This window comes from Chiloscyllium plagiosum, chromosome 18, assembly GCF_004010195.1.
Source record: "Chiloscyllium plagiosum isolate BGI_BamShark_2017 chromosome 18, ASM401019v2, whole genome shotgun sequence".
NCBI lineage: Eukaryota > Metazoa > Chordata > Chondrichthyes > Orectolobiformes > Hemiscylliidae > Chiloscyllium > Chiloscyllium plagiosum.
The window spans coordinates 45,429,552-45,454,167 of NC_057727.1; the positions used below are offsets into that span (position 1 = coordinate 45,429,552).

General features: G+C 38.3%; 1 protein-coding gene across 12 annotated transcripts in view; it reads right to left on the reverse strand.

Annotated features, from left to right (window-relative positions):
• The window catches only part of foxp1b (forkhead box P1b), a 422,867-nt gene that overhangs the window by 68,720 nt on the left and 329,531 nt on the right, over window positions 1–24,616 (reverse strand). For all 12 annotated transcript variants that reach the window (XM_043708338.1, XM_043708343.1, XM_043708337.1 and 9 more), the window contains 2 exons: window positions 10,656–10,760; window positions 2,616–2,703 (listed from right to left, as the gene is read on the reverse strand). In XM_043708338.1, coding sequence (XP_043564273.1) covers window positions 2,616–2,703; window positions 10,656–10,760 — 193 coding nt within the window. The remainder of the gene's footprint in view (window positions 1–2,615; window positions 2,704–10,655; window positions 10,761–24,616) is intronic.

A 24,616-nucleotide genomic window follows, 5' to 3' on the forward strand; every position in this document is an offset into this window, starting at 1 on the left:
TCTAGCACACAACAATAGCAGGTGGCAAGAATGGGATAGATTCCTGGTCAGTCATGTAACATTAAGAGTGTTAGCTTCACTATCAATCACTACTGACAGCTCCAAACTACAAGATGCATCTCAAAATGCACAAGCTTTTACATACTACTTTCAATCAGAACTGCAGAGATCTTTGTAGAACTTCTGTTAAGCTTCAGCCACATCTCAATGGGATACTCTCTCACCTCGGAGTTAGAAGGAATGGTTTCAAATCCTATGCTAGAAGCTTCAACAGAACAGAGGCTGACACGGAAGGTATATTGGTATCCTGTCAGGAGAACCATCCTTAAAACACAATACCACTTACCACTAGATTCTTCATTGTCATTAATTTTTTTTTGTAGCTCCTGTAAGACCCTCAGAGTGCCAGAAATACAAAGGATATTTCTGATCTAATACATTGCTTGCATCTTCTTTACATGCTAGTCAGCTGTTCTCCACTTAAAGCACGGTATTATTCTAATACTAAATTTACTGATACACAGTCTTATTGCAAAGTGTGCTTCTGCCTGTTGTGTTCATACATTTTGTGAAACAGTTGTACTCAGAACCTCTTGAGATTCATACAGGTAAAGTTTCAGTTGGAATATGCTATTATTCCCAATGCAATTAGTCCACAATTGCAGTGAAAAAATATGGCAGAAATTCCCACAATCTTTCATTAGTTTATAAATTACTCTGCTCGAAAATGCCCCACCCATCTGAATTAATCACCATTGAGAGTTTCTGCTAAATGTTCACATTTGTGGTCCTTTGGGAAAGCTCTTAAAATTAAACTGTTTCTTTTGGGTGCATGATCCTTAAAGGCATTTATAAGCTTTAAATATTTTACAAGTGATATTGTACATCAATGTGACTAGCAAATTTTTCTGTACAGTTTTTTTTTCCCCTCAATAAGTAATTTTCAAATTGTTTACTTATCAAGAACATTGAATTTTATTCCAGCACTGGCTAAGCTGGAATTCAAATCAGCCCCTCCAAGTTAATATTTAATGTCTTGACCAACTAATCCTCTGTGCCTCCACCCAACCCATTTTTCCTGTTTGCTTCTGCCCTGTTCCTGTTCAAACCTCTTCAATCTACAGAGTGCAAATGAAAAGAATGTTACTCAACATGATATAGCTTAAATTCAACTTCTTCATTCACACTACGAAGGATAATGAATTCCTCACTTTCTTTTTCTGTTGAACAAGAGAAAAAGAGGAACAAGTAACTGACATTGGAAGCACGGTGACGCAGTGGTCAGCACTGCTGCCTCACAGCACCAGGGACCTGCACTTGATTCCACCCTTGGGCGAAAGTGCATTAGCCATGGGTAATGCAGGGTTGTAGAGGTCAGGGATCTGCGTGGGATGCACATCGGAGGGGCAGTGTGGGCCAAAAGTCCTGTTTCCACACTGTAGGAATTCTATGGAACTCAAGGAGGCCAGGAAAAGGAAACACAAATGTTAAAGTGGAAGGTGAAGTACTGAGGAACAGTAGGTTTTCTGTTCTTCTACAAATTCTTGATGGTAAATTGAATAGATATATATGTCATGATAAAAAGACTTCAGTAAAATACATGATTTGTAGAGTGGTTACTGGTTCATACTCCTGCAGGGTGGAAGGACACAATAAAGACATGTAATCAGAATGATAATAATAACCCTTCACTAAATATTGCCTAATCAACCTGTTCAGAAATGTTATCAAACACCTCTGGAGAAGGTAGGTCTTTAACCAGGGTCTCCTGGTTCAGAGGTAGGAACATTTCCACTGCACCACAAAATCCCTCTTTAGCCCTGACTTTATATTATACACTTCTGAAGTATGGAAGCATAAGTAGGCCACTGAGCCCATTGAGTCCGCTTTGCCATTCAATGACATCATGGCTGATCTGACAATCCTCAACTTCATTTTCCTGCCTTTCCCAAAAACCCCTGAGTCCTTTAAAAATCTGTTTATCTCAACTTTGAATATACTTAATGACTAAGCCTAACTGAACCTACTGGTTACGTGATGGGACACTACAACTGCACCACAAGAACTCCAGCTCCTAACCAGTAGATATTTTCTATGTAACCTGTTCAGAGATGCTATGGCACACAAGTTGCAGTAGGTGGGAGTTGAACACCGACATTCTTGCTCAGGAGCCCCTCCTCCCTCTGACTATTCAATTACTGATATTATTTTAATCAATCTTTTGAGGGGCACGTAAGAATATAGCTCTGGTGTGGGTAGGATTTGAACCTGGACCATCTGGCCTACAGGTGACAATACTATCTCTGTGCCAAGTGAACTCTAGCTCCTGAATCTCTCTTATTATCTCTTTGTACTAGTTTGTAGATATTTCCGAATCAACCTGTTCAGAGATGTTGTTACACAACTCTAGAGCAGATGGGGCTTGAAACTGGGTCTCCTGGTTCAGAGGTAGAGACACTACCACTGTGCCACAACAGCATCGAGCGCCCGACTATGGTGAAGAACTTAAAGAGACAGTTGGTGAGTGCTGTATGCTTGTTAATGGCTCAACTTTTGATGATAGTAAACCAGTTGGGATAATTCAGTCAATGCATCTATTTCAAAAGAAAACCAACCTGAAGTTCCAGCTGTTGTACAACCTGCATCTGTACTCGACACTGTGCTGTACTTCTGTCATCCAGTGCATGCTCATTATTGAGGTGTCTGCGAAGAGACGAAATTGAAATATTCAGATAATCAACACTTTAAAAATACAGAAAAGCTGCTGAGACAGAAAATCTCATACACTGTTGTACATATTTAATACTTTTATTTTAAGACAAGCATTTAATATTTCAAACTTGATCATAAAGGGTCTTTACGATTTGCCAAAAAAAGCTAACAAGCCAAAAACTGACAACAAAAGTGAGCTGGAATCAACATTTTAATGTGAAAAGAAGGTAAAATCCCATCAACCTGTGAAAGTACTGTTTTGTAATTCACTAAAATGACACGAAATGATTTTCTTCCAGAAATGTCTGACTGAATATGTATGGCACATAAAGCTTTTGGTGCCATTAAAAAGCAACCAACCTTTTTCTTCTCGAAGGTCTCCTTATTTTCTGAGCTTTAACAGTTAATTATGTCATCAAGATAACAGAAATCAAATGAAGCCAGAATGAAGGCAAAGGACAACAAGAATAAGAAAGATGGAATCTGTCACAAGCTTGAATTATGAATATAATTATGCATGATTATTTTATACTGCAAAGATGTTCCCTTTTTCTGCACGTTTATAACTAATCTAAATAAGTACCTTGCCAGCAGACAGCATATTTCATGATTTATATAAAATGGTCTAGATAAGGTTCGCATGTGAAGGAAATATGATTGGAGGATTTTTATCAGCCTCTGCATGAATTACTGTTTGAAAATGCTTATGCAGTAGCATTTCATTAATCATTTAATCATAATCCTAGCAGGATGTTTGAACTGATTTCACAAATACCCTTTCATTTCACTACTTCATTATGCTCACTAATGGATCCAATATATTATATATATCATAAATTATATCAGATCTTCAATGACCATGTAGGTCACTGTCACTAAGCATGCCTTCATGCTCAGCTCGTCAGTTTAGCAAAATGTCGTTTGTGCTTGCTTTCTAAAATTCATTTCTGTCATTTACTACACATCACAGCAGTGGACTGACCACACCTGGCCATAGTTGCGGTACCATTCAGGAATTTTCTCCCATCAGCAGGAATGTCCAACAATTCTTTATGGACTTTGTTACATTAGATGGGTCACTCTCTTCCCGTAATGACAGCATGGGTCACAGTGCATAATTAATAGGAAATGAAATATTCAAATATGCTCTAATGCAGCTCAGTGAAATGTGGTTCAAATAAAAAGGCTATAAAAGAGTGGAACTGACATAAAGAGAGACTATGAATGTTGGCATGTGTCACTTTTTAGACCTCAGATGAAGTGTATGCAAAAGCTTTCTAGTGAAATGACAGTTGCTAATGTAAATTGCTACAATAAAACAACCAACTAAATGAAGACCCTTTCATGGCACAAAGCTGGGTTTTCTTCCATTCTAGTCAGTTTACCACTATCACCAAGGCTTTCCTATAATGTTAGCTAAATACAGATACCAATGTTAACATATATACAAAAATGCTGCATGTATCTTTGCTCAGTGGCAGATATAATGTGTCTTTTGGATTCTGAAAAATAATGTGGATTTCCCATCAGCTAATATCCACAAACAACCCAATGTAATTTATTAAAGTAGGAAACAATTCCAATTTAATAATTACGGCATGATTGTTTTTAATTACAAATTAGGCAAGAATAGCAGTTGAAATCTAAAGCAAGAAAAAGGTTTCCCTGAGCACTGATTGATACCGCTCTGTTTATTTTGGCTGAACTGTATTTATAGGTTGTAGACAGGAGGGCAACAAGTAGAAAGCTGGTGAGATCAACATTAACTACTGAGTTCTTATCACCCAGGGATATTAAAAAGAGTTTTCCCCTTTTTAACCTGCTATCATCCTGACCTTGTCTGGTGTCCTGGTAAAACTTCAGGCCTCACTTTAATAAGGCTAACTGTTGTAAGATGCTTTTAAAACCTTCAGGAAACCAGTTAAAAATTTCCAGTTATACATTTCTGATAATAGATGCAAAAATTGTGGTTTTGAAGAACTAGATGGAAGACTCATCATGCAATTTCAAATACTTCGGATATGACTCAAATATGGTAAAGAGGGAGGGCCCCCTTTTAGCTTTTACATCCCCAAGTTTGACTCTCAAATTTCTGAGTATTATACAGCAACACTGCATAATTTGTTTCATACTGAGATGTACATTTATTTATAGGTCGTATATTTGAAGTACAAATCTATTGATTGTCATACAGTCACACAGCATAGAAACAAGCCCTTCAGCCCACCATAGCTATGATGACCAACAAACACCAAACTACAGTAATCCCATTTACCTGCACTTGGTCCACAGCCTACTCTGCCTTGGTATTTTAAGTGCTCATCCAGATGCTTCTTAAATGTTGAGCGAGTACCTGCCTCCATCACTCTCTCTGGCAGCACATTCCATATTTTCAGTACATCTGGGTGAAAAGGTTATTTCAGATATCACCTCTAAACCACCAGCTCTTCAATTTAAACTTATGCCTTCTGGTCTTAGACATGTCTGCCATGCCTCTCATAGTTTTGTTTACCTCAATCTGAATCTCTCCTCTGCTCCATAGAAAACAATTGTTTTTTCCATAGAAAACAAACCCAGCCTATCCGGTCTCTCCTCATAACAAAGACTTTTCACCTCAGGCAACATATTGATGAATCTTCTCTTCACACACTCCAGTGAAATCATGTGCTTCTGATAGTGTAGTGAGCAGAACAGCACACAGTATTCCATCTGAGGCTTAACCAATGTTTTATAAAGTTGTAAAACTTCCCTTCTCCTATACTCTCTGCCCTAGCTAATGAAGGTAAATATACCATATGTCTTCTTACCTTGAGGGATCTATGGACTTGTACACCAAGGTCCCTTTGTTCCTCAGTATTCCCTGGGGACCTACCATTCATTTGTATACCCTTCCCTTATTAGAGCTCCCAACATGTATCACATCGCACTCATTGGGATTAAATTCCCTCTACCACTGCTCTGCCCAATTTCCCAGCCAACAAATAATCAGTCTCCAGTCTGAGATCACCCTTCTCAGTAGCAACAACACGAGATTTTCATGTCATCTGCAAACTTACAAATTATGCCTTCTCCATTCACAACCAGTTGATAGTAAAGTCATTAATATTGTCATATTGTCTTCAGCAATAACTTGTTTCTTTGGTTGAAATTACAATTCTACCCTTTTTTGTGGGATGTAAGCATCAACTGACAAAACTCATTGCTCTACCCTAATTGCCTTTGTTAAGTTTGAAAGGTGCTGCCAAAGAAACCAGGGTGAGTTGCTGCAGTGCATCTTGTAGATAGCACATACAACTGCTACTATGCATTAGCGATAGAGGGAAGATGATAGATGAGGTGCTGATCAAGGTCCTGGATTATATTAAGTTTCAAACATTGTTAGAGCTGCACTTGTGCATGCAACTGGGGAGTACACTACTGACTTTGTGCCATACAGAGGATGGCCAGGTATAGGACGTCAGATGAGTTAGTCAGCAGAGAATTCCCTGCAACTGATCTGCTCTTGTAGCCACAGTATTTATATGGCTGGTCCAGTTAAGTTTTTGATTAATGGTAAATCTCAAGATTCAATTGTGGAAATGTCACGGAAGGCAAGGAGAAATTATTTGATTTTCTCTTCAAGTAGATGGTCACTGGCTGGCACGTATATGGTTACCACTTATCAGTGCAAACATGAATGTTACGCAGCCGTTATTGCATACTGACACAAACTGCTTCAATTTTAGAAAAGCCGTGAATGCTGAGCTTTGTGATTATTCTGGTAAGAAGACTCAACATCTCAGCAGTTAAAGACTTGAATCACTTAAATCAGACTTAAAGGTATGGCATTTGATATAGAATTGTAATTTCTACAGATTTGAATCACTGTAAAGTGATCATTGGGGAATAGATTGAAACGTGATTTTGCTGGGTGTTTTAAGAATTTTTTTAACAGTGTTCCACATCTAGATTGCTTGCTTTGTATTTTATTTGTGTTTTTTTCTCTTGTGTAATGAATTTCTGTTCTGCTGTTAAAGAAACGCTGTAGGTGGTGTGATTATGTTTCAGCAAATGACCACCACATTAATAAAAATATTGTAATCCTTTAAATACCTATTAAGTTCGCACATAAACAGCTAACCACATCAAACACATTCTGTTATATTCAAAAAAAAACAAAACTGCGGAGGCTAGAAATCTGAAACAAAAATGTATTTTGCTGGAGAAACTCAGTCAGTCTGGCAGCATCTGTGGAGAGAAAGCAGAGTTAATGTTTTAGTTCCAGTGATCCTTTTTCAGAATTAAACTGGACTATTCGGTTATTACGGTCTCCTACAAGTTTCAAACATTCTTGGATCAATATAGCACCTGCTGAATTAAAGCCATTAGAACTTCTGAAACCCAATCAAGGTCTCACAATACTACAGCTGCCATGATAGAAGCCTGCAGCCTATATTGCCTCCATCCTTATTTTCTTTAGTGTGAAAGCAGAAGTCAGTGCTGAGGACAGAGTTGGCATGCTGATTGGATGCACAGACCCTCAGACTGGCCACGCAGCTTAGACAGAACATTGTTTCAGGCAGCAAAGCTGGAAGAATTGAAGAATAGAATGGGGTCCCATTCCTATTTCAAAGCACAGTTCCTGTTAATCAATAGAGAAGTGCAGGCAGTCAGATTTTCTCTAACCCTCAACTAACCCTTACTAACAGCTAGAACTATTTAAATTATGGCACAAAGCATGACGACACAGGCTTGCAGGAACTTTTTAACAGAAGTGTAAAGCATTCTCTGATGGAAAATGTACTGCAATGCTTACACAAGGCTTACACAATGGTGGTCATTACCACCAAGGGAAAGATACCTATGTTGAATCACCCTAAATTGTTAACAAATTTATATTATAAAAGCGCATGGTGATATGTGAAGGTGTCAAAAACTTTACTTGCCTTTCAGGATGTTTTTGACCTTTCAGCAGGCACTTGCCCACTGGTTATGAACTCTCCAAACAGAAACATTTTAGGCTTCCTGAACCCGCATGAACACATGAAAATTGCATTCAGGAGAAAATATAATTTTCCTGCTGTCCCTACATTAGGAAACTGATATCAGAAGAGGTGCTTGAGCATTTGTACTCGAGACTTTCCTAACCCAAGAAAAATCCAGATGAATATGGTGTGGGAACAGGAGACAGGGAAAAATGTTTTTCGAACAATAAAATTAAGTTCAGCATTTTTCTAGTCAATTCAGATCTCAACTGGGAGATGGAAACCTGGCGCAGAATCTTCATTTGTAAGTATATTTATGTTGTGCTGATAAATGACTACACAGTACTTAGGTGACACTGAATGGCTACACTTGTGCTTTAAAAGAATTTAAACGAGATTTTAAAAGTCACCAAACTGTTACAAAAATAAACAAATCTGTGAACGTTAGAATAAACTATAAATCTTAAATTAACAGATACAGTACTTTACAGCATATTAAACTGAACTGAATTTTCACTTCCACATATTTTCAGTACAAAGCTGGTAGATTATTACAGTAAATTTTTAATTTTGATGCATATATATGCAGCCCTTAAAATAATTCATTTGTCATTTTAAAAGATCATCAGCTTTCAACCAGTTGTAATTTCCAAAAGTCTCTTGATTTTTGTGCATCTCAGGAGACTTGCTTCTGTAGGCTTTTTTCTGTTGCAAGCAAAGTTAGCACCTGGCAAAGTCTTTTTTTTAAATTTCCTCTCAAGACTATGAAAATGTGCATCACAGAACCTATATTTCTATTTATACTTCTTTACTACCTAGCCAGTGGCGAAATGCCAAGTTCCCTGTTGAGCCCTGGACCTTCAAAACCCTCCCTTCTTACTTACCTCCACCATTTTTCCTTGCACATTTCATGAAATCTCTTCTTCCCTGTTGCTTGCATTGTTCTACTGTGCCTAACCAAGCTGCACCATCAGCTGGGTGCCAATGAAAGCTTGTGCTCCCCAGATCCCAAGAGCTCGAATCCAAGAGAATATTGTTTTTAAGCAAACATAATAATGTGTTAAATGACTTTTTGTCCAACCAACACAGTTTGATATTTCACCAAATTTTCCTTAAAATAACAAAACATTTCATTTAAAAAGAAACAGATAAAGAAGGTAAATGAGCTAGGTTTTTTTGTAACATTCCATCTTCCTTGACAAAATCTACAGATTCCTAAATAAAAAGAACAGAATTTTTTTTAGAATACTGAGAAAACCTATCAATTGTCAATTGAGAAGTAAATTATCTTCCTTTTAAGTTTGATATCACTAGAGGGCACTGTGGCATATGGGTCATTCTGACCCCTTTAGACCATTCTGTCAAAGGTGTTAACATTACCAATCAACATTTGGTTTTGTTTACAGCAAGATCTTAACTAATACCAATATACCTAATGAAGCTTCAGATCTCAACTACTTGACTTAAAATAACTTATCGGGGGGGGGGGGGGAAGGAAAAAAAATCATGCTGAGTAAACAAAGGGAAACATAGAAACAAATTATTCAGTTGACCCTCAATCAGATTCTCAAGAAATGTTGAACAAGTTTCGAATTTATTAAAGCGACTGACTTTTTCCACACACATAACAGTTTAACAAGGTCTTCTTCAAATTAAAAACACCAATGCTGCAAAAACTCACACGGAAGTGTTTTGAATCTACAGAGAATTTTGTACTCATGGAACATATTAAATAGAAGTCTCTTTATAATTAAAGTTTTTCTTTAAATGCTTGCTGAGTTTGAATAGTCTAGACAAACAACTGAACTACACCATAGTGAGCTAATAAAAACAAGTTCAAAAAATCACTCATAATAAGTCTTTCTTTCATTTTCCATACAGCTTAAATCTTGTTTAGATCCATTTTATGTGAAATTTTATTAAAAGAAGCTGATGTAAAAATACAACAGTTAAGTGTCAGTAATTTGTTTTTAAGTGTTACATTCCATTCTCTAAAGCTGTTTGTATACTTCAGTATTAAAAACAGATGGGATTGTATCACTGTCTGCAAAATGACCTAATCTCTTAGCCATTTCAGTACTGAAACATTTTCAGTATCCAAAATGAGACAGTAATCTGATTACTCAACTGGTATAATTTTTGTAAATATCAAGTAACAATTATTAAATAAAGTCACAGAATTTCTCAACACAAGAATAGGGACACCATTTGGATACTGTGAACACTTTCTGTGACTACCAAGCACCCCTGTTATGTATGAATGTTGTTCACAAATAGTTAAACACTATAATTTTTGTTGACTTTGTCCGCAAGTGCATTTTTACAATGGTAGCATTAAAAAACTAATTTAATGTAAGAATTAATAATATTTGAGCTTGAGTAATTGATCTGTTGAATGCCATGCTTTAATTCCTGTGAAGAAATTGTTTTCAAGCAATGCTGATTATCATATAAAATAAGGGTTCCTACTAGCACTGTACTGAGTACCACAAACTGAAACAACAGTTGGTCAATTATGTTTAGCAGTTAATTAATAACCAGGAGTTTATGAACCAGCACTTCAACTAGGTCAAAAAACAAATAAGGAAATAAATATGCATGCTGCTGACAAAATCTGCTTTTCTTTTTCTGATATATCATCCATTACTGACAGATATAGAATTGCACATGTTCATTTTCTTTTCAACTGGTTTAATTTTATATTAGCCTAAATGCATAAATTAACTAACATGGCTAAGTATACTGTACCTTACTTCTTAACACCTCTCTCCAATTTATACTCTATTTCGTACAAACATTGGGCTATCAGTTTGATTCTGACCATCATTTCCATGACTGCCTTTCTAGTTTACGAGCTCGTTTACTCCAATTCTCAACACTGCAGATGGTATTTTATTTGGATCAATGACATTCTCTCCTCGATTCCCAAGTTAATCAAACATCAATCAATCATGAACAAAAAAACAAGGCTGGACTTACTTTAGAAACTGTCCAAAATCTTCACAGACTGCTTCACAACCAGGCCATTTACACACACCATGACCATATAAAGGGTGATTGCATCCGTGCTCCTCATGGGATAAGCTGAAGAGAAGAAAGCAGAATATGTCCATTTTAGCTACAGCTAATACTATATAAACAGTAGTCTCTTTATCAAGCTTAAATGCACTAGAGTCATACAAAAGTGATACTGCACCAAAGAAATGTTAAAATAGGCAATAGTGCTATAAAATAATGTATCCAAGATTATGCTGTACCAGGGTTTTAATAGTTTATGCATTTACATTGTTTCTCAGTCAGAAATCTGATATGAATGCAATAATGTGGTACATCAAAGAGTTTCATAAAAGTGGTCTACACATTATGCTTGTTCAGTTTTTTAGATGCTTATAAATTATTAGCGTGTAATCTACTTTTAGTAGTTAAAATTACTGTCACATTTATGAAATAGGTGCACACTGAGAAATTCAGAAATTGGTAAAAGGTTGATTATGAAAAATTGGCTTTGTGACTGTAACAAGGGCCATATCATTCCAGTGCATGCTTAACACTTTCACCCCAAACAAAAAAAAAATCAGTGTTGGTCAAGTATTTAATGCAGTCTATCTCCCCAGATCACTGGAGTTGAAATTCTTCTGGACCCTTTCACTCATTGTTGATATTGAACTTCAGTGATTTCTCAGAATAGTTCACAGTTGTATTTACTACAAAGGCATTCAAGCCAAGAAGCAATTATTTACTACTGAAAGTTAACTTTTGCAAGGCTATTAATACAGTACATAACTTAGGACTATTTTAAATATAGTGAAGATAAAAGACAATATCTGCCATATTCGAAATATTAAGTTATCCATTTTTCCATAAACAAAGTACGATGTTGACACTGAAGAAGCAATGGCTTGGTAATATCACTGGATGAGGTCTTGGTAAATCATCTAGTCAGGCTAAAACAATTGTGGTGAATTTCATCTATCTCTGATAGTTGTAGGTTGAGTTGTTTTTGTTTGTTTTGGGAGAAATTCTGTAAAGCTCTGGCCAGTTTACAGTGGATGCGATTTTATCATGAATTCTACTACAGATCAGCAACAGAATGAATACTCACACATTTGTTAGCTTCCCCTCATATTGGACAATTATTCTAGGATGTGAAACACTCAGGAAATCATGGGCAAGTTAAAATAAATGAGTGTGGCTGTAAAAATAAACTTCTACTTATAACTTAATATGAAGTACAATTATGTATATTGCTCATTTTCTTATACCCAATCTGAAAGAACGATTTGACTTCACCTGTCACAAAGCACAACTGATCCAGGTCATGTGGTGAATGGTCAGATGTTATCTCTGTTCAAGTGAGTAATAAACTACATTCCCTTTCATGTATTTCAATGCCATCAGGACTTTGATTAGTAAAATGTATTCCAGAATTCTAGTTGAATGTCTTATACAGAAAGTGCAGCTCAACTATAATGTCAGCCGCATAACTGACAAATCAGAATTGTAGGTTTTGCTTTCAAGTTAAAACATGAAATTCAGTTGAACTTTCAATCAAAGCCAGGCTAACATTTGCAACTGGAATGACAACCCCTCTGTCTGCTCATGATATAGACAATACAATAAATCCTGATTGAACTATTATTCTCTTGTAGGTTTAATGCATTGAGCGAATGAATTGTTCCCAGGTTCAAGCCAATATTGCTTTATAATCAGTTGTGGAATATTCAAGGGGCCACAAGTAAATTAAAGTTTCTGATCTCTAACTTCATTTAGTGATGAAAGCTGACCACTCCCAACACCACCCTGCAAGGGCAAGATTAAGAATGATAACTCAATGTCAAAACTATTTATTATAAACTGTGACTAACTCGACTGTGACACAGAACACTGGAATTCAAGCATAATAGTATAAGCACTATCTCTCAGTGTTACAGCAGACAATTTCAGGTTGATAAAGATGGGTTTTATGTTCACAGACTGTGCTTAATGGGTTTCCAAGAGATGGAACGAACAAGTGGTATTTACAAACAAGTATCTGACCAAGGTTTTCAGAACATCAAGAGGAATCGACAAATTAGATAAAAAGACACTATTTCTGCCAGTTGCTGGGGTTGGATTAGGACTCAGGGACACAGCTGAAAACTGACACACAGATCTTTCTAGAGTTAAGTTTTAAATGCAAATGATGATAAAGGTCGATGGAGGGTTTTTCACTGAGAGTTCTCGCTTTAACTAAGCAAACTCACCTCATTAATTACCTACCATACCCCAGTGGAGGCGCTTACATCTGAATTCTGCCCCATCTTTACATACACTGTTCCTGGAACAACTCACCCCTCAGCAGATACACCAGAATTCAACAGTATCACTTGCACTCTGTGCCAACATATTTAAAAGCATGCTGTGCACCCAGACAAGCATTGCAAATCAATAGCTTCCTCACATGGCTCCTGTGATTTGCTCAGACATGGCAGATAGGGGGAAACCGGTGTTAGACTTTTTTGGAAGGAACATGGAAGCCCTGATTGATGGAGTAATGAGATGCAGGACTTCCATCTCTGCCAAGACCAGCAGAGATGGCCATGACAGCAGATCATGCCAGTCTGGTTCGATGTTTCCACTTGGGTTAGACTTGATTATATTGTGTTTATAAATGCTCTGTTATTACATCCTATATAATAGTCCCTATCATTTTCACTGCAACCTTTTCACAAAGACAGATGTTAAGCTAATGGCAGTTATCTACTTATTAAATAAGGGTGTTACCCTGGCAGTTTCCCAATTTTCCGATACTTTTCCAGAATCTAACGATCACTGAAAAGTTATTGCCCATTAACCATGAAGCTATTATCTTTAAAAATCTTAAGATGCAACCCATCAGATCAGTGGACATATAGGCCTTTAGCCCCATTAGCTTCCCTGGAACTTTTTTCTCTAGTGATAGTTATTGTGTTTATTTCCTTCCCCCACTTTAGTTAAACGTAATCTCTGAGCTGTTTGGAGGAATGCCCAGCACCGTAGGAAGAAGGTCAATGCCCTCCTCACTCCCATAAAATTAATTTAAATCCTTTTTTTTCAATATCTCACAATCAATGCTGGCTACTGTTTCCAAACCCCAACAAAGTCATTCTCTAGCACACTCATTATTGCCAGCAACATCTTCCCCACTTGCTCTCACCAACCTCAGTTCCCAACACCACTAACCCTGCATGCCCTCTGCATTGCCAACTCACTCACTCTGGACACCATCCCAACTGCACCAACAATGATAGTTAGGATACCACTCCTGCATTACCTGCCTCTCTTTCATTTCATGAGGAAAACAGCCCAGAAAGAGTCAAGAAGAGTGATGTATTTTGGCAGCTCACACTTTGTGCAGAACAGATCCTGAGTCTGACCACCCCGAGCATTTCACAACATTCAAGAGTACTGCTTCAGTTTATCTTACCTGTAGTCTTCTTGTAAAGTTAACACCAATGTTTGATTGACCAATGTAGATATGAGCATCATTCAAATTTCAAAACACATTGGAAATGACTGAAATGTCCACCTGTTAGAAATGCCTTTTTGCATATTTGATTTGAAAATTATACAGCTAACTTTATAATGTGATCCCTCTGGAAATAAAATTGAGGACTTAGTGGGTTTTGTTTCCAAGGATCTTGCTAACCTGTGATCCAACCTTTAGTGACTGGCTCTAAGATCCATTTGTTCCTCTATCCCACCTGAACTTCAAAATTATAAATACTTTTCCAACCAAAATGGACATCTCATTCCATTGAACTTCATTTGTCACTGATCTCCCTATTCTGCTAGTTTATCAATAATATCGTGTTCAATTTGTTGCTATTTGCAAGTTTAAAACTTGTGTTTGTGATTTCGAAGTTAGTGCAAATTGTAAATAGCATTGTTCTGAACGCCGATCCTTGTGGAACACCACATCCCACCTTCTGCCACTCTGAATTTATGGCCACTCTGTTTTCTGTCTGAAGCCAACCAGCAAACCATTTCTCTACAAGTCTCCTTGCACCACGTTCTCTAACTTCATTCATTTGTCTGTTCCTGGACACCTTACTGAAGGCCTTTTAAAATTACAGATATACCCACTACATTTCAGTTTTCTACTCTTTCTGTTGTCCACTCTAAAAAACTCAACAAGACTCACCAAGCAAGACTATCTTTATTTTCAAAAGTCCATGTTGACCATTCATTACAGGTATTATATTTTTACTTTTATTGAGGTTCTACTATTCTTTAGTTTCATTACTTTGCTGATCACTCATTTTAGTCAGAGTGGTCTATAATTCACTGAAATGTTTTGCCCTTTTTTTTTTGAGTACAGGAATAATATTCGCTATCCACCAGTCATCTGGACCATTGAATTACCTAATAAATTGTAAAATATATGTTGTACTACCTCTGCTATCTATTTCCTAGCTGTTTTTATAATGTATATATGCAATCCATCCAGGCCAGGGGATTTATCCTCTTTAAATTTGATTAAATTGTTCAGTACATCTTGTTTCTTCTAATGAACTTGTCTTCCTATTCATCTCATTATGCAATGTTTCATTTACTTCACTGTAAATCAGCAAAATAATGATTTAATAATACTGCCACCTCTTTATCATTGCCTGTGGTATGATCCTGTCTACCCCCTAATAGTCATATTCCCAACCTAGTTTTTGCTTTCAATATTATTGTGCACATGAAATATTTTACTATTTTAAGTTCACTGTGGCCTCTGATATTTTTCTTATCTTCCTGAAAATATCCTCGATTTGTGTCATCGATAGTCAAACATGAGGTTTCAGAAGACTGGAGGTTGGCTAATGTGGTGCCACTGTTTAAGAAGGGCGGTAAGGACAGGCCAGGGAACTATAGACCGGTAAGCCTGACGTTGGCAATGGGCAAGTTGTTGGAGGGAATCCTGAGGGACAGGGTGTACACTTATTTGGAAAGGCAAGGACTGATTAGGGATAGTCACCATGGCTTTGTGAGTGGGAAATCATGCCTCACAAACTTGATTTGGGTTTTTTGAAGAAGTAACAAAGAGGACTGATGAGGGCAGAGCGGCAGACGTGATCTATATCAACTTGAGTAAGGCGTTCGACAAGGTTCCCCATGAGAGACGGTTAGCAAAGTTAGATCTCACGGAATACAGGGAGAACTAGCAATTTGGATACAGAACTGGCTCAAAGGTAGAAGACAGAGTGGTGATAGACGGTTGTTTTTCAGACTGAAGGCCTGTGACCAGTAGAGTGCCACAAGGATCAGTGCTAGGTCCATTACTTTTCATCATTCATATAAATGATTTGGATGTGAGCATAAGAGGTCTAGATTCCTGATGTTTGCAGATGATACCAGAATTGGAGGTGTAGTGGATAACAAAGAAGGTTACCTCAGATTACAATGGGATCTTGAACAGATGGGCCAATGAGCTGAGCAGTGGCAGATGGAGTTTAATTTAGATAAATGCAAAGTGCTGCATTTTGGAAAAGCAAATCTTGGCAGGACTTAAACACTTAATGGTAAGGTCCTAGGGAGTGTTGCTGAACAAAGAGACCTTGGAGTACAAGTTCATAGCTCCTTGAAAATAGAGTCGCAGGTCGGTAGGATAGTGAAGGCGGCGTTTGGTATGGTTTCTTTATTGGTCAGAGTATTGAGTATGGAGTAGGGAGGTCATATTGTGGCTGTGCAGGACATTGGTTGGGCCACTGTTGGAATATTGAGTGCAATTCTGCATTCCTTCCTTTTGGATGGATGTTGTGAAACTTGAAAGGGTTCAGAAAAGATTTACTAGTATGTTGCAAGGGTTGGAGGATTTGAGCTATAGGGAGAGGTTGAATAGGTTGGGGCTGTTTTCCCTGCTGTGTCAGAGGCTGTGGGTGACCTTATATAGGTTTACAAAATCATGAAGGGCATGGTTAGGGTAAATAGGCAAAGTCTCTTCCCTGGGGTGGGGTAGTGCAGAACTAGAGGGCATAGTTTTAGGGTGGAGGGGGCAGACATAAGGGGCAACATTTTCATGCAAAGGGTGGTATATGTATGGAATGAGCTGCCAGAGGAAGTGGTGGATGCTAGTATGATTGCAACATTTAAAAGGCATTTGGATGGGTATATGAACAGGAAAGTATTGGAGGGATATGGGCCGGGTGCTGGCAGATGGGACTAGATTGGATTGGGATATCTGGTCAGCATGGACGAGTTGGATCGAATAGTCTGTTTGCGTGCTGTACATCTCTATGACTCTATCCTCATACCTCCTCTCATAATGTACTGTTCTGCTGTCAAAATACTTCGTGTATTCGTTTGTAACCCTCAACTGTTCCTTATGTCTTTACTCATCCAGAGTAGCACTAGCATTTGGTTTATAATTTCTTTCTAGCAGACTTTTTGTTTCCTGCACTCTGTAAAACAGTTTTAAAATGTTCCCATTGCTGCTCGACATTAGTGTTTGCTTACATCGTTGCCTATTATATTTTTACAAATTCTATGTTCAAGCCCTCAAAATCAGATTATGTCCAACCTATTTATTTGGTTTCTGTCATACTTAGGTGCATCTCTATTATCATCTTAAAGCCTATTACACTAAAGTCACTATTACTTAGATACTTCCCTCTTTTTAGTTCTCTGATCAATTCTAGTTCATGCTCTATTATTCCATCCAATAAAAAAAATCTGCTCTTGTTCAGACTCTTACATTCTGGTTCAATGGGAATTGTATACAGATTGAGGGAACTCTATTCCCTTATCCCCTTTACCCACTGCCTAATCTTCTCTCCAATGAATATTAGCTCTCCAAATTGTCTTCATATTTCATCCTCCACCTCCTTTTCACTGTTATGTCATCTGCAGAAAACATTCATTATTGCAATTGGTGCTATCTATTTTTTATATGTTTCCTCTTTGAATCAACACTTAGCTGTCTGTAAACAATTCCCTTTATACATCAGCCACTATGAAGAACAAATTCCTGATTTTTCTATACCAAAAACGTTTTCTTTTGGTGTTCAAATCCCATATTTGAAACCACTGGATAGCATCAATTGCAATAACAGATGCTTTAACCTGGATGATGTTATACTTCTTGAGCATTGTTGGAGCTGCTCCACCTAATCAAGTGAAGAATATTCCAACACATGCCTGACTTGCATCTTAGAGATAGTGGACAGTCTTTGGAAAGTCAGGAGGTGAGTTACATATTACAAAATTCCTAGACTCTGACCTGTAGACAGTATTTATATAGAATCATAGAATCCCTGTGGCAGCAGGCCATTCAGCCTATCTACTCCACAGTGACCCTCCAAACAGCATCCCACCCAGACCCACACCCTTAGCCTGCATTTCCCATGGCTAACCTACCTTGGACAATTTAGCATGGACAATCCACACGACCTGCACCTTTGGACTGTGGAGGAAACCGACACAGACGTGGGGAGATTGTCCGAGTGCAGTTTGCACAGTTGCCAGAGGGTGGAATCAAAACCACATCCCTGGCGATATGAGGCAGCACTGAGCCACCATCCCACTCAAATTCCCAATTTTTCTAAACATTCAGCGAAAATGTTTTCTGATATGATTGGTCTAGTTCAGTTTCTGGCCAATCATAAAACCCAGGATTTTGGCACTGGGGCAATTCAGTGATGGTAATGCCAACAAACGTCAACAAGTAACAGTTAGATTCCCTACTGTTGGACATAGTCAGTGTTTGGCACTTAATGTGGCATGAATATTGTTTGCCACATATTAGACAAAGCCTGAAAGTTGACCAGGTCTTGCTACATCTAGACACACACTGCTCCCATATCTGATGAGTCATAAATGATGCTGAACACTGTATAACAACAGCAAACTTCTGACCTTATGATGGAGAGAAGGTCATTGTTGAAACACTGAAGATAGTCATGCCTAGGATACCACCCTGAATAACTTCTATCGTGATAGGTTTGGACTGAGGTGACTGACTTACCACAAACCATAACCTTCTTCCTTTTAAGATTGGTATGACCACAACCAGCAGAGAGGTCTTGTAGTACAGAACTGTCATGGGGCGGCAAGTCATGACACTTCTTACAACAGTCAGCCATTGTTACCTAAAATTTAAAGTGCCTGACAGCCACTTTGACAGCTGTTGGGAATCCATAAGTACAGAAGGTAAGTGTGATATTAGGGTGCTAGGAAATCCTCCAAAGTCTCTGAATTAAATTGAGACTTTCAGAGGGGTCCAGGAGTAGGGGAATTGCCTAACAGAAAATTCAAATCTTTGGGCAATTCCCTTGGAGATTCTGCAGTGTTCCCCAAATACACACTGCAATAACGTCTGTCTGGCCATCAGAAAATCCAAGCCATTAACTGTCAGGCAGGATTCCATCAGTATGATTACGATAGTCAGTTGCTGATTAGCCTGTGGGACAGATCTAATTTTGGCACAAGGCCTGAGACATTAGTAAGAGGACTTTGCAGGGTCATCAGGGTTGAGTTTGCTGCTATCATTGCCCAAATGCCCAGGTTGATGCCAGGCAGTCTGAGTTTATTTCTTTCTTTAGACTTAGTAGAGGTACACTATAACTTTTGGGCTTTTTGGGTCATTCTTAGAGGGAAATTAAGAGTCAACTACATTATTTAGGTCTGGACTGACATATGGGCCAGACTAGCTATGGATGACAGATTTCCTTCCTGAAAGGACATTATTAAATCAAATAAATGGGCTTTTATGGTAATTGACAAGTTCACTACCTAACTACTTTTTGATTTGAAATTTTAATGAATTCAAATTTCACTGTAGTGAGATTCAAATGCATGTCCCCAGACTATTGGCCTGGGTCTCTGGATTACTACATCATGATCTTATGAGTATTATGATATCAAATTCCCCAGGCATCCTTTTTGTCTGCCATAATAACTATAGCAGAACTCCTCAGAACATAATGTAATCAACCATTTAGAACCCTCCTTCACTCATCTAAGAGTTCCTAGTCAGTGCAAGAAAATAAACATAAAACAAAAACTTCCATTTATATAGCATTCTTTATGGTCTTACAAGCTCATCTGCTTTTTGGTGCTGGTTGAGGGACACAAGACTCTGCATATGGAGAACTGCCCTATTCTCCTTTATAAAGTGCCATTTGTGTCCACCTGAGTTCTGACAGGGTGTCAGTTTAATTTCTTATCAGAAAGAAGGCATCTCAAACAGTGTACCTCCCCTTTAGTACTGTACTGAAGTCCCTACTTAGGTTCACCTGAGGACTGGAGTTTCAAGTCAACCTTCTGCTTTTGGAGAGCAGAGAGTGACACTAAAATATCAGGGGAAATTCCCAAGAGATTCAGACTGTTTTTGCTCAAACAAAACTGAATAGCACTCAGTAAAATGCCCACACCTTGATGACTTTACATCTGAACTGCATTTCAAAAATGAAAACTGGCATCAAAGGCTAATTTTCTGAGTATATCTTGGCATTGTACAACCTTGCCAACCAGTCGGGGAAGGCAACAGCCTAGTATTATTATTGCTCGACTGTTAATCCAGAGACCCAGGTAATGTTCTAGGGACTCAGGTTCAAATCCCACCATAGCAGATAGTGTAATTTAAACTCAGTAAAATCTGGAAGGAAGAGTCTAATGATGACCGTGGCCCTCATCCCATGAATGAATTTTTAAAAAATCAAATCAGAAAATTAATCAGCCCAAGTGAGCAGAGGAAACAAGCCTCTTGCCCTTACGTCAGATCTGCACCAACAACATGCATTTATACAGTGCCTGAAAAGTAATAAGCTAACTCAAGGTACTTCATCAGAGCATTATCAAAAAGATATTGTCTTCACAACACATAAGGAGCTTTTGGACCAGATGTCCAAAAGCTTGGCTGAAGGAGTAGGAGTAGGATTTAAAAGAACACTTTGAAAAACAAAAAAGAGATAAAGAGAGGTAACTCCAGAATTTGAATCTTGGCAGCTGAGTGCATGGTCTCTGTTCAAGGAGCAGCTCAAATTGGTGATCTTGAGAAAGAGACAAGATTAGTAAATATAGCGTAGGGTTGGAGGAGATTATACAGATAAGGAAGCAGGGCCATGAATGATTTGAAAATATGAATATGAATTGAGATATTGCTTTAATGGGAGCCAATGTGGGTCAGCAAAGACAAGGTTAATTAGGGTGAATTATGACAGAGAGAGATGAGTTTTGGTAATCTCAAGACTGCAGAGGTTTGAATGTGGGAGGGAGCCCAGGAATAGATTAAAATAGTTGACTCCAGATGTAAACAATGTTTCCAACAACAATTAAGTTGAGGCTAGGCAGAGCCAGATGTGAAGATGGAGGTGGAAATGGATGGCTTTACAGAAGATATGGGCATATAGTCAGAAACTCATCACAGGAAAAATAAGACACAATGAGTTCAAACAATTTGACTTAATCTGAGAGTGGAATGGAGTCAATGGGTTCAGGACAACTTATGGCAATAACTGGAAATTATTTACCTATTTAACATATATGGAATAATAAGCAGGAATAAGTAACAGTAACCACTGAACTACCAGATAGCCGTGAAACCTATGAAGTTCACTATTGTCCTTACCTGTTCTGACCCACATGTGACTCCAGTAGTTGGACAAACCTTAACTGCTCTCTGAAATGGCCTAGCCAGTTCTTAGTGAGACAAGCCCACCACATCCTTTTCAAGGACAATTAGGGGTGGATAATAAATATTGGTCTTGCCAGTAATGCTTATATCCCTTCAATGAATAATAATAAAAAAAATTCAGCCTTCCTCGTATTTAGATGGAGAAGCTTTCAGTTTGTTTTGATAATTATGACAATACAGTGGAGAAGGCTAGAGAGGTGCTGCTGAGGCAAAGCTAGGCAGAAGAAGGGCTTATGCCTGAAACGTCGATTCTCCTATTCCCTGGATGCTGCCTGACCTGCTGCGCTTTTCCAGCAACACATTTTCAGCTCTGATCTCCAGCATCTGCAGACCTCACTTTCTCCTCAGCGTAAATGTGGAAACTGACACTGAGCTTAGATGATGTTGCAGAAAGGCAGCGTTGGTGATAGATAGCAACCCAGGATTGATCCATTGGAAACACTCAAGCTCACGATGTAAGAGTGGGAAGAGAAACGGTTGCAGGTGGTTCTCTGGCTATGAGTAGAATGGAAACAAGTGTGTGCAGTGCCACCAAACTGGGCAGCTGTGCAGAGAGATGCAGGAGAATGACCTGTGCTCAAAAGCTGCAAGCAGGTTGAGAAGCATGGAATCATATAGGATATAATTTGTGATGCTGATCAGACCAGTTCCATTACGGTGGCAGGGGTAAGTTGCATACACGCTATGTTTTCAAGGTTAAAAATGCATGTATGCAAGTTTGGTAACTTTAATTAATGAAGGAGCAGTTACAACAGGAGGTTATTCGCATGCTGGAGCTGATGGAGGACAGGGGGGTTGGTAAGGCTACCTTTAGAATGTTTAACTTAAAAAAAAGAAACAAAAGGGCTGTATTAGGAATTAAGGCAAGCAAAGATACAGATGTGATGATGCCAGTAATAATAGAAAGTATGACTTGAAGCTCAGCTTAGTTGAATCTGATGATGGAAGCTTTGCATGACATTGTTCAGACTAAGCATGTGTTTGGAGGAAGAGTTGAAGTTCTTGATGGGGAACAAAGTTAGTGTTTTTGTCTTCCCACGTGCAAGTGGAGGAAGTTGAAAGTCAGCACTGATGTGAAATAGCAAGACTGACATAATGGACAGTGAGTTGATAAAAGTAGAGGACATAAAGCTGGGTGTCATCAGCATCATATGAAAGATGGTACCATGTATGTTAATGAATACTGATTATAGGAGAAAAGAAAGTATTAAATCCATGAGTATTGTGGAATCAGTGCTGTTACTTTACTCAGACTATAAGACTAAGAAATAGGAATCAGAATAGACCATTTGGCCACTTGAGTCAATAGGATCGTGGCTGATCTGACATTCCTCATGTCTACTTCCTGTCTATTAACTCTTGATTCCCGTACTGATCAAGTATCTATCGCAATCTTAAAATATACACAAGGACTCTTCCCCCACGACTCTCAGTGGCAAGGAGTTCTGTAGACTCACAACCCTCTGAGAAGGAATTCTTCCTTCTCCCAGTCTTAAATTGATGTCCCTTAATTCTGAGACTATGCCCTCTAGTCCTAGACTTTCCTGGGAGGGAAAACATCCCCTTAACATTCACTGTGTCAAGTCCCTTAAGAATCCGGTATATGTCAATGAGATCACCTCTCATTCTTCCAAACTGCAGTGTGTAGAATCCCAATCTGTTTAGCCTTTACTCTATAGACAATCCCTTCATACCAGGGACCATCCAAGTGAATCCCCTCTGAACTCCCTCCAATGAAAGCATATCTTTTTCTTAAATTAGGGAACCAAAACTGCTCCCAGTAATCTAGAAGTGGTCTCATTAGCACCTTGTACAGTTGCAGTGAGACCACACTACTCAGAAACATTCATTTCTGAAGAAGGGCTTATGCCTGAAACGTCGATTCTCCTTCTCCTTTGATGCTACCTGACCTGCTGCCCTTTTCCAGCAACACATTTTTAAGCTACTCAGAAACTGCCAATTCAAGTAAAGATCCACAAATTTTTCTGCAAAATAAAGTTTAAGCCGAAAGTATAGTTCAAAATGCAATCAAATAAAACTGAAGAATTATCAGTAATAGTTAAAACTAGGATAAGACTCTGAGCCAAAACAGTTGCATCTACACATTCATAAGTAACAGATTTGTTTATCACATATAATTCTTTACATTCTCAAATAATGAAAATGAAATGATTGTTAAATTCAAATCTGACTTAATTTCATTTGGGAGGATAAAAGACAACAGGTGGATCAACTTAGTGAACTTTGTGTGTAACAGTTTTGCACAGTACTGGCAGAATTTAAACTTGCCTGTTAAATCAGGAAACATGGCAGCTGGGTCCACTTCATTGCAACAGTGGCAAAATCTCCATTTTCTAACAGCAAAAAAACCTCCTGGGATTAAGCTGAAGGTGGGACCAAGCCAATGTGGCCTGCAGCTGAATCCAAATTAGCCTCATAATTGAGCCAATCGACCAAACAACATTCCCTAGCTCTACTGGAATTTAGTGGTGGCTCAGGAATTAAATGTGAATTAAATCTGATTGTGGCTTTCCAGGGGCCACCTTTCTTCCAAAGGTACTTACTACCCCATCGAGGGAGTTGGGATTGAGAAGGGAGGTGCTTGCTGAAAGCTAACACCCTGCCTTTGTTTCAGATCCACCTATGCCTTATGTAAAGCTTACCCAAATCCAGAGATCACTGACAATCCCGGGCAAAATCCTCAGCATGTACCTCTGATTGGTTGGTACCTCTAAATGGGTAGGATTTCTGCACTTGCAGTTGTCGTAAATCCTAGGGAAAGCACGACTGCAACCTACAAATTCTGTCAGACCTTTCCCACAGAAGCAAGATGGTTTCCCACCAGTTGGCAGAACCATGATTGGCAACATTAAATTTTAGCCTGATATTTTAGCAACAGATTATATTCGGCATCTCACATTCTGAAAACACAACTGAAAATCTTTCTATACAGAAACTTAAAGAGATCACACTTTGAACAAAAAAGACAAATTGAAACTGCTGATATCTAAGAAGGAAATAAATACTAAAATAAATTAAACTGAGCACTCATAACCTATTTTGCCTTTTCTCAGCTAGGGTAATAATCATCATTAAAGATTTTTTTTTGCATATACTAGACTGGCCATTCCACCTGCAGGCAGAACTTCAGTGCCTTTTGCAGAGTGGGACATATTGCCATATGGGCTCAGACAGCTTACAATCTGTACAACTCTGGACTACAAATGCCTAGGGGTCTGTCCTATATTAACACCACCTGTGCTATCAAATCACTTTGAGATTCTGAACTGGCCACTGGGGT